At 41.9% G+C, this 10,796-nt stretch overlaps 1 protein-coding gene across 1 annotated transcript in view; it reads left to right on the plus strand.

The window, feature by feature from the left end:
• The window catches only part of LOC102367779 (deleted in malignant brain tumors 1 protein-like), an 83,384-nt gene extending 75,992 nt beyond the window's left edge, over positions 1 to 7,392 (plus strand). Inside the window, 6 exon segments of the mRNA XM_025205926.1 lie at positions 553 to 645; positions 2,735 to 2,812; positions 4,170 to 4,268; positions 5,200 to 5,235; positions 6,406 to 6,492; positions 7,274 to 7,392. Coding sequence (XP_025061711.1) covers positions 553 to 645; positions 2,735 to 2,812; positions 4,170 to 4,268; positions 5,200 to 5,235; positions 6,406 to 6,492; positions 7,274 to 7,392 — 512 coding nt within the window.
• Positions 7,393 to 10,796: the final 3,404 nt, after the last annotated feature.

A 10,796-nucleotide genomic window follows, 5' to 3' on the forward strand; every position in this document is an offset into this window, starting at 1 on the left:
TGGAGTTTGAGGAAAATGCTAGAATGACACATGTAATTCATATGCAGGAAGGAGGCAGGACCAGACAGCATTCCAGAAAAATAAAGTAGCCAGGTTTCAGTCATTGACTAGCCACACACATTCGTACAATTTCTTACAAATTCAACTTTCCCTTCTGAAGCAGCGAGTCCTCTTACAGTGATGTCAGTGACTGAAAAATACCCCAACTTTAATTGGACTTAATTTTGTAAATAATTCTCAATTTAAATATACTATTCCCTTGCACAGTGCAAGAAATATTAAATTGGAATATTCCCTTATTCCAGTTTCACACAAAGCCTGCCCAGAGGAAGAGAATAACAACAAATCTCTCAATATTGTGTATAGCTATAGTAGTTGCAGTTATTCCTTGGAGTACAGAATTTGTATGGACATCAGCAGAACTTATAGTCTAGGACCTTATCCTGCTATCCCATAAACCTGAAATCCAAATTTTTGTCACCAACAACCTAGTTCTAGCTCTATTAAAGGGCCAATTCTTTCTAACAATTAATTTCTTCATCCTTCTAACAGACCTTACACATTCCACAAACTCCTCCTCTGCTCCCAGCTCCACCACCGAGGAGAGTGAAGCAACTGAAGAGCCTTGGAGTACAGCACTGGATAGTAAGGGGGGAAAAATCACACTCTGAATAGAACAAGCAAAATGCCAGAACGATTCATGTAATAAACTTGCAGGAAGCAGGCAGGCTCAGAAGTCATTCAGTCATGCTTCTCAAATTAATCAAATTACAAACCCTAGGAAAACAGAGCACTAGCTTAAGTCATCTTCATTTTCAGACTATCAAGTTGGCAAGATCCAATGGATATATTGATCCAGAGAAAAGTACAGTCACCAGATTCATCTGAAACACTGCATTGAGGAGAGAAGTGAACGTAATTTAGTCTGTGGGTTCTGCATGATTACTAAGGAGTAACTCACTCAGGATGTTACTACATAATAAATAGGCTTCATGCTGGGGATGGACACAACACCAGCTGTCCCAAAGTGAATAACCTCAGTAGGCTGTATTTTAGTGCCAGGTAACATGGTATTTGCAGACCATTTAAATAAGCAAGTGTGAGCCCCACAGTACTGCTTAATAGAGGACATGATATATGAGCAGTCCACTAGTCCATACTGCTTGCTTTTTGAGGGGTATCTTGGCCTGGGCTGATATGACTTTGATCAGGGTACACCCATGTGTAGTGCACCTTCTCAACCTTTACTACAGAATAAATTTGATTTATTTTGCTGTAAATGTGTTATATTTTTAAAGGACGTATTGTTCAATTCACTACAAGACTCTCAAAAGAATTAAGGTACTGGAACATAGCACACTCTTACCTGCTGTCAGATTAAGGGTAACATTGCTATAGTAGAATTTGGGGTAGAAGGAAGCATTTGGAAGTTTGCAGAGGTGAAGAAATATGTGAAAGAAGACAGTACCCTAAAGTTAGTGTATAACACTTGAATAAAAGCTAACACACAGAGGGTATTTAATCAGGTCTTACTTAGATATAATAGTAGTGTATCAGGCAAGTCTAAGACATGGCTTTGGAATGTCCCAAACTCAGAAATATTGTGAGTGGATATGGTAAGCATTTATTTAAGGGGAATTGGTGGTGGATATGAAATGGGATTGTTCTCACTGGTGCTTATTGAAATAGACATAATGACTGGGCTTTGCACTTCATCAATGTTAGAAAAAATGTAACACGGGTATATCTTCTATATGATGTGTATATCAGTAATGATTAGCCCTTTTGGTAGACGTTTTAATCTCCATGCTGATTCTTTTTTTTCTCTCTCTTTTATTTGCTTTGGTTTTTAAAATCAAAGTCCATGTGCAAGGATGAGTAATGATGTTTTTATTTTTCTATGAAACTAGATACTGGATACACAGCTTCTGTATCCTCAGGACCTTTGACTAGTTTTAAACTTGTTCTGCTCAGTGTTCAGAACTGACATAGATTGAATGCTTTGTCCAGACTGATTTCAACTATTTGATGAAGATTTTTGTATTTGTCCTATTAAAAGCTTTGCTTAGTTTTTCAAAGTGAGATAATATGAGCAAGGAAAGGAACTGATTTATTTTGTTTTCCCACAGCAACAGATACTGGCTACACAACCACAGTACCCTCTGGTAAGTCAAAGGGCTTACTTTTGAATTATTCTACCCATACGCTTTACAATATTTTAAAATGTCAGTCAATTAGAGTTCTTGTCCAGAGAACTTTCTTAAGCTTCCCAAATGAAATTTCTCAAATTGATGTCTATGAAATGCCAGACAGAGATTTTGTCTCTGACAACACATCGGTCCTCTTGCATATAGTGCCACAATGTTCCATGGTATTCAGATAGAAGTCCCTGAGTTTCTAAGTCATCTCATCTTGAGGTATTTCTGCTTATTTTGGCAGGAAAAGTTTAGCCTTAGATTACAGAACTGATTTCTGTTTTGATTCCTGAAGCAGCCAATCCTGTAAGAATGGTGCAGATAAAATATATCTGCCTGCTACTTGGTCTTGTAGAAGTAAGTCATTCTGAACTTAAAGATACACTTCTGATGTACAGCACAAGATATTAAAGGCATTTGCAGCATGCCAGTTTCCCAGAAAATCTGAGATCCAAACTTTTCTCCAAAAACATAGGCTTAGTTTCTATTACTAGCAGACCAGTTCTCTATAACTATTAAATTGATTAACCTTCAAATAGGCACGATTGAGTCCACAGATGCCACAGAGGAAAGTGAAGCAACTCCTACTGAAGAACCCTGGTCTACAGCTTTTGATGGTAAGGAGTAATCAAAGTGTAAATCAAATCTGAAGAAAATTCAGAATGATGGATGTGCTTTAATTTCAGGGTGGAGGCAGGGTTGGCTGCCAGTCTCTTGAACATAAAGTAGCCAAGCTTCCATCACTAACTGAATTGTCCCACATATTCTTCTAAAGTACACATTTAACTTTCCTACCTTTCCCTTGGTACTGAATGAGCGTATGGAAGAGGTAGTATATGGGTTAGGTGTACTTTAGGGAAGTATATACTCACATGGTCCCCTACGTTTATTAGGGGACTAATAGGAATTCGGCATGCTATATTAATTGCAAAGTGTAAAAATGGCAGCCAAATATGGAGTAAAATGCTAAGATAGGATGTGACATATTTGAGTGAAGTGACATAACATATTAAAGATTAAGATGTCTAAAGTTAGATGTGCAGCACTTTAATAAAAAATAAATAGATTATTCAATCATAGTTTATTTGGAAAATCCAAACTGTGCAAAAACTAGATCAAGACCCTTGTCTGTTTAATATGCCAAGCAAAGAAATAATGCCAAACAATGCCTTACTAGGAAATACATAGCAGTATGAAAGGCAGATCTAGGACATCCTTTTGAAATTCCCAAAGCTCAGTAATAATATGAGTGGATATGATCAGCATTTATAAGGGAACTTTGTGCTGCATATGAAACAGGCCTCTTCTCTCTAGTGTGTACGGAATATAAAATATGACTGAGTTTTGTGTTGTATTGTTGTCAGAGCAAAGTTAACGTGGTTGCACATAGGGCTGGCCTTAGGGAAAATGACACCCTAGGCAAACTTGTATTTTGGTGCCCTTTCTTTGAGTTTAAGTTTGTAGTAGTATTAGTGAAAGTTTAAGAAATAAAGCCCCAGGGAGAGGTGCTGGTCTAGATCAAAAGACTTGTTTCCACACAGGAAAGCACTGCTGCTGCTGTGTAGGGGCAAGTTGGGCAGACTGGAGCATGCACCACCCCACCTTCTTGTGCCTGGCCTGGCTCCTCCTAGCAGTGGCTGGAGAAGTGGGGTGGACTTGGCTGAGCACTGCTCCTCCTGCCTGGGGCAGGGATCGGCCATGCGGGGCAGGGGAAGAGTACTGCTGTATGTGTAGGCTGCTCACACATGTGTGCATGTGTGTGTATGCATGTCCCAGCTTTACTAGAACTTATAGTCATAATTTAAAACTGAAAGATACTATTTCCATGCAGAGCACGAGAAATATAAATGTTGCATTATTTCAGTTTCCCACAAAGCCTGAAATCCCAGTTTTTCCCTGAATCACCCAGTTATAGTTTCCATGACTAACAGACCACTTCTGAGTAACAATTAAAGTTCAACAATCTTCTACCAGGCACTGAAGAACCCACAGATTCATTTTTTACTCCTGTCTCTGTTACAGAGGAGACTGAAGAAACCCCTGCTCCAGAACCCTCTCCTACAACTTTAGATGGTAAGGAGGAATTGGCGTGTAAACAGACTAAGGAAAATGCCAGAAGGATGCATGGAGCTCGCTTACAGGAAGTAGGCAGAATCAGCTGCCATTACTTCAAATGTAACGTCGCCAGACTTCCATCATAGATTATTTAGGAAAAAAGAAACATGAAATTTAACACGCTTAAAATGCAATGCTCTCCAGGTTCATACAAACACAGCCATTTCATCTCAATATACCTGAGAATCCAGTTACTAAAACTGCATTTACACTTAGTGATTTTTCCACGTGGAGATGGCTGGACAGAATTTTAATGGGGTGCTTCCATATATCCTTCCAAATTGCAAGTTGTACACCCCTAATTCTTTTTCCCAGGAATAGAAATGATCATGAAGAAAGGGCAAGATGTTGAAGTGGGTATATTTTAGGGAGACTTATTCTTCTCCCGAGAGTGGAAGAGCATGTCAGGATATGGCTGTATTCTTCAGGTCATATTGCAAAGTGTAATATTGGCACCTAAATGATGAGTTAAAATGCCACGAGTCCTTTGGAGAAAATGAGGAAAGAGATCTAAAGTTAAATGTGCATCACCTGAAAAAAAGCTATCAGGAGGTTGTATACCCAGGATTTAAGAGGAAAATACCAACTAGTCTGTTGAATAGGCTAGACCAAAAAATACTGTGAATGTTCATGATTTGCACTTCTTAAAAGGGGCTTGGGGCTGGGTAAAAGATTGCTCTTTCTCTCAGTGGTTAACTGCAGCATAAACCATACCTGGATTTTGTATAGCCGTGTATCAAATCAAAGTATTGCATATGGTATGCTTTTAAGTAAGCCAGGAGGTCTCCAAGTTAAATCACTTACACTTCTTCTTAATAGCGTTATTTTTGTTCTGCAAATAAAATGACCATATACAAGAATGAGAATTAATGTTATTCTTTTTCCACAGTAACAGAAATTGAATACACAACTTCTGCACCATCCGGTGAGTCGGGACTTGAAAGATTATAGAGGGTGCTGCTGTAGACTGAGAATTGTCATAGTGTTATGGAGTGTGTAGATGAAACAGGGGCCCCAAATTGAAGTGGTGGGTTTTTTAAAGCACTGCTTCCATTTAGGGCCCTTTAACCCCCCATCTCCTGCCTCTCCGGTAGCAGGGAGGGCTAGCTGTTGGCAGGCGGAGAGGTCCCTGGGCTGCAGCGGTGGGTGAGGGTTGGTGCTTCCCTCTGCAGTAGCAGCACCCCACTCAGGCAGCACCTGCCTGCAGGCACCTGGCTGTGGTGCCCCCTGGGACTGCCTAAGCCATCTAGGGAAGCACAGGGCCCCCGCACAGCTCAGGCAGGCGAGTTCCAGGGGGGTGGGAAGGGGGCGGAGGACCCCCCAAAAAACTCACTGCTTTTTTTTTCTTGTGCAGAGCCTGCCTCCCCAGGCTGCTGCCAGGCTGCCTGCAGGGCTTCTTCTAGGGCCCCTGAGCTGAATGGATCCTGATGCTTCGCTCCACGGCTGTAGGGCAGCAAACTAAAACTCCTCAGAGGACTTTTAATTTGTTGCACCTCAAGTCATTTGAGGCCCACTATGCTGCCAAATATGCTACAGTGGCTGGAATTACTGAGCAATACACTGCCAACGTGTGCAAACACCAACACCATTAAAGCAGTGAAAAAGCATTTAACCTGCTTTAAAGTGTCATGCACACACGCCCCTTGCTTCATCTCCACACAGCCTTTGTGTCTTCCCCAACCTAGTTCCTAAAATTCATGTGGAAATCCATTCTCCACCCCTTCCCAAATGACTATGTGGTCTTTCACAGCAAGACACAACCAAAAGTAAGGTCAGTGTCTGATGGGCATGGTTAACCATGCATAGTGACAAGGCCACATTTAGATGGATCTAATCCCTTCTTAGTATTTAATCTGCAACTCTCTTGAGCTAAGAATAAAAATATGCCACCTTGTGGGGCTTTGTGATCTTAAATATTTAACCTCCCCCCCCACACACACACACATACACACACACTTTCCAGCTAGCTCCTAATGCACCCACTTCTGTTCCAAGTAAGAAAACAACAAATCTCCAAAGTTGCTTATATCTCTATCAGTATGTGATTAATTATTAGAGTCCTGTATAATAATTAATTTCTTCAACCTTCTTACAGATCCTACAGATTCCTCCTCTGCTCCCAGCTCCACCAGAGAGGAGAGTGAAGAAACCACTGCAGAATCCTCGAGTACAGCAGCGGATGGTAAGGAAAAACTGCAGCAATTGCAATCCAAGCAACATGCTAAAAATACTCATGGAATTATTTTTCTGGAAGCCAGCGGGATCCGAATTTTCAATAAAATGTCTCAAATTTGATACGTTTTGACTTAAATTATCTAGGAAGAAAGAGCCACTAAGCTAAGCCATCTTTATTTATAGCATAGCAGGCTACTAAGATCCTATGGATATACTGGTACAAAGACAAGTACTGTCACCAGATAGTTCAAAATCCTGCATTGAGGAGAAAATTGAATGCAATTCAGTGTGTGAGTAAACAGCGGGTAAAACTCTTACTAAGGAGCAGTTTACCCAATGCATAACTGTGTAATAAATTGGCTTCATGTTGGGGATGGACACAACGCTAGCTCTCCCAAGGTGAATGTCCTCAGTAAGGCATATTATAGTGTCGGGCAACATGGTATTGACAGATAATTTCCAGATTTAGGAGGGTCAGATCCAGCCCGCCAGCTGATTGGATTCATCCTGCAGGCAGGCACCCACCACTTAATTGGAACTGGCCCAGACGGAGGCTGACCTGGCTGCACTCCATATGGGGCTGAGTCAGGACTGACCACTTACTATCCAACTACTCGCGATATAACTAATCTTGCCCCAAGGATGAGAACAACAACCAGTGTCTCAACTTTGAATATATCTAAATTGTACAGTAGCAGTAATAAATCAGTATAGTATATATTGTTGACCCACATCAGAAAAAATTAAAGGGCCAGTTCACCCTAACAAAGTCCTCCACCTTCTTACAGGCACTCCAGAGTCCACAGATTCCTTCTCTTCTCCCACCACCATCATAGAGGACAATGAAGCAATCACTACTCCAGAATCACTGACAACTGCTATTGATGGTGAGGGACTGAAAGTGTAAACAAATATTTTTAAATGTTTGTTTTGCTTTTTATAATAAAATTATATGAACAAAGATGGGAATTGATATTTTTGTTTTTCCACAGTAACAGGTACTGGATACACAACTTTGATACCCTTTGGTAAGTAAAGAATTTAATGATTTTGCCCATGTGTTTTGCAACTCCCAGAATTGTCAAAGAATTAGTGTTTCTGTCCAGCCTAGTTTCCCAAGCTTTCAAATGAGGTTTCCCTGTCTCCTTCCAAATGATTGCTACTTCTTTATCATATGTGATGCAGAAAGTTTGTCTGTATTTACCCAACAATTGGCTTATTAATGGAACCAAAATGCTCCTTCATATTTTAGTCAGTAACCCCACTTATGCTGAGAATATAAACCATTACACCTTCTGGTGTTTTTGATTTTTTGTCAAGGAAGCTAAAACAGAACGTATTTCTACTTAGGCTTCTGAAGCAACCAGTACTATCACATTGATGTCAATGACAGAAATCCCCCAAATTTACTTGTTATTTAAATTGTAATTAGTGCTTAATTTTTAACCTCAAGGTATACTTCTAGGATGTGATTTAAGCAAGGCTTCTGACACTCCCATGACATTCTCATTCATTAGTCATAAAAGAGAAATACAGGCCAGATGAAAGTACTGTAAGGTGGATGCATAATGGGCGGGGGAGAGGGGGGCGGTGGATAATCTGTCTAGCAAGAAAGGGCCACTAACATAAATAATCTTCATTTTCTAAATATCAGTGTGGCAAAGTAGGGTCCCTGACTAGCCACAGGGCTAGTTTCCCCACCTACCTCTGGGCATGCCACCCACCTGTCTTTCCTGCCATGCCTTGATTGAATATAATTGAGTGTTAATTAGGTGGTAGGCTGGCCATTATACACCCCAATATTGGGGGGGAGGGGGGGCTATCTGCAGCTCCATTCCACCCCTACACTGCAGCCCAAGCCTCGCAGATGGCATCTCAGGCAGTTGACTCAACCGTCCCCTTTTCCTATTAGCTGTGGCCCCTTTCAAAGGGACCTTCAGCTTCTGTATAAGTGCTGGCCCCATCTCAGGCTAGTCGGGACCCTGAGCTTCTTCGCTTCATATGGGCATCCCTCACAGTGGGCCCCTGGCCCTTTTGCCCCTTCCAGTCCTGGCCCCAGCATTGGCCAGTCAAGTCCCTCAGTTGGGTCTATGCCTCCTGCCTGCACTCAGGGATTGGGGTGCCCCATTCCTGGCTCGGGTGCTTCTTGAAGCACGCCTGGCCCCGCAAGGTCACTCCCCCAGCAGGCTCAAGCGCTTCCTGAAGCTTACCTGGCCTTCCCTGCTCTGATGGTATGAATAGCCCACCTGAAGGTGAGGGCTGGGGTTAAGGAACCCCTTCTCACCCTTCACCAAGGTGATAACTGGCCTGGCATTTCCTGAGGACTCCTGCGCCACTGAGAGCCCCACCAGGCCACCCACTCCCAGCAGGGTGCAGTTTTAGGTCATGCCCAGGATCAGGAGCCTCCAAACCACCCCCTTAAGCTCCTACCCTTACCTCCAGGATTTTGTATTCAGCCTAGCAGCCAGGTAGTGTTACTGCCTGGCCTTCCAGTAGCAAACCGCTCTGTTTATATAGGCAGCCAGGGATCTAAAACGGCGGCTGCAATTAAGCACCTGCTGGCTGCTTGGCTCTGCCCTTAAAGTGGCAGGCACCAACAGTGCCCTGCACAATCAGAGACTTACAGAAACAACATCTGCATTTTGGAATCCTTGCGTGTGCAGTTATGTGGACAGAGCTCTAACTGATGTGTATCTCCATATTCTGGCACAAATCCCCCAGCTTTGTTTATGACTGTATTAGTACATATCAGTGGAATACAGAATTCTGCCCCTCATCCCCAATATTGAAAGGCTAAGGTATTGTGTCTGAAATCCAACTTTTTCATCAACCACCCACTTCTAGTTTCTATTATGATGTGCTAATGCTCTCTAATAAATTATTTCTTTACCTTCTAACAGATACTTCAGATTAGAAAGATTCCTTCTTTACTTTCACCTCCACCACAGAAAAGAGAGAAATAATCACTCCTCCAGAAAACCCCAACATTTCTTATGATGCTGAGAGATAAAAAATTATTTTCCAGGAAACAGGCAGAATCAGTTGGTATTCAAATCTATTAAGATAGACAAGCTTCTGCCATCACTTCAGTGGGAAAAGAAAACTGCTAGCCTAAGTCATTTTCATATAGGGCTTCTAGGGTCTTATGGACACATGAGCATATAATCCATTACTTAAACTGCGTATGGTAACATTTGCACATTCCACAGAACAGCCGAATTCTAGCTGGAGGCATCCTGATATTCCCCTATAACTATCCTTTCTATGTTTCTGTTTCATTTTTCCTGGTATGTGACTGTGTTAAATGAGCATTGAAAGTGTACTGATCCAGTGCGCATGATAGTGCACTGGTCAGGTGCATATGCTATTCAGATTTTTCCTCAGTCCTTTAGAATAGAAACAGAAGACGAAGCTAAAATAAATCTTTGAATGATATGAAGACATGAATAACTGCAGTCTGTTCTTGGTGTCAGTTCACATACAATGGGGCATGCTCCTTAACAGTCACAGATTTAGGAGAGTACTGGGATACAGGAAATAATGCATTCAGCATGTAATACTGAATGCTAAAAAAAGCCAAGTTTTGGGTAATAGAACTGAAGAGGATCAGGAGGTCATCTAGAGAGAAGCAAAAAAATGTTCTAGGAGGGTATAGTTAAATTTGCAGCTCTTGAATACAACCATCAAAGAGGATGCTTAATCCCAGCCTATTTTAGTTGTACTATGTAAAGATCTAGAGCATGGCCTGTTTAATAGGCCAAAACAGGAAATAATGTGAATGAATGAGATCAGCATTTATTAAGGGGAATTACTCAGTTCCTAAATCAGAGTCCCGAGCCCCACATTGGGCACCAATTGTTGACTCTAGATTTAGGACCCAGCAGCCATATCCATGACCCTCAGACCGACCATGACCTCTCCATTTGATGATAGGCAAATTTATTGATACACAGTGATAACAGAAAAGAAGCAATACAAGCAATCAAACAATTCTATATATCTATCAAATCCTAGGGCTGTCATCAGAGTCAAAGTACATCTGGTCAGGATGCAGGCTTCACCCTGAGGCACTCTCTTAGTTGTCAGATGTCAGCAGTCTGGAGGTGGGATGCTGAGGCTTGCACCTCCTCTCCAGTGGGGTGGATGAGACAGGCTGGCAGTGTGCCCTCTGTCCATGGTGGCTTCAGGGGCTCTGGCCAGGGGACTGGGACAGGGAGAAGGTAAGGACAGGGTGGGACCCAGGTGGAGGACAATGAAGGAGAGAGAGAGGGACCCTTTGCTACTCTCAATCTCTGCTTTTGTATTCTCTTT

This window comes from Alligator sinensis, unplaced genomic scaffold (assembly GCF_000455745.1).
Source record: "Alligator sinensis unplaced genomic scaffold, ASM45574v1 scaffold28_1, whole genome shotgun sequence".
Taxonomy (NCBI): Eukaryota; Metazoa; Chordata; order Crocodylia; family Alligatoridae; genus Alligator; species Alligator sinensis.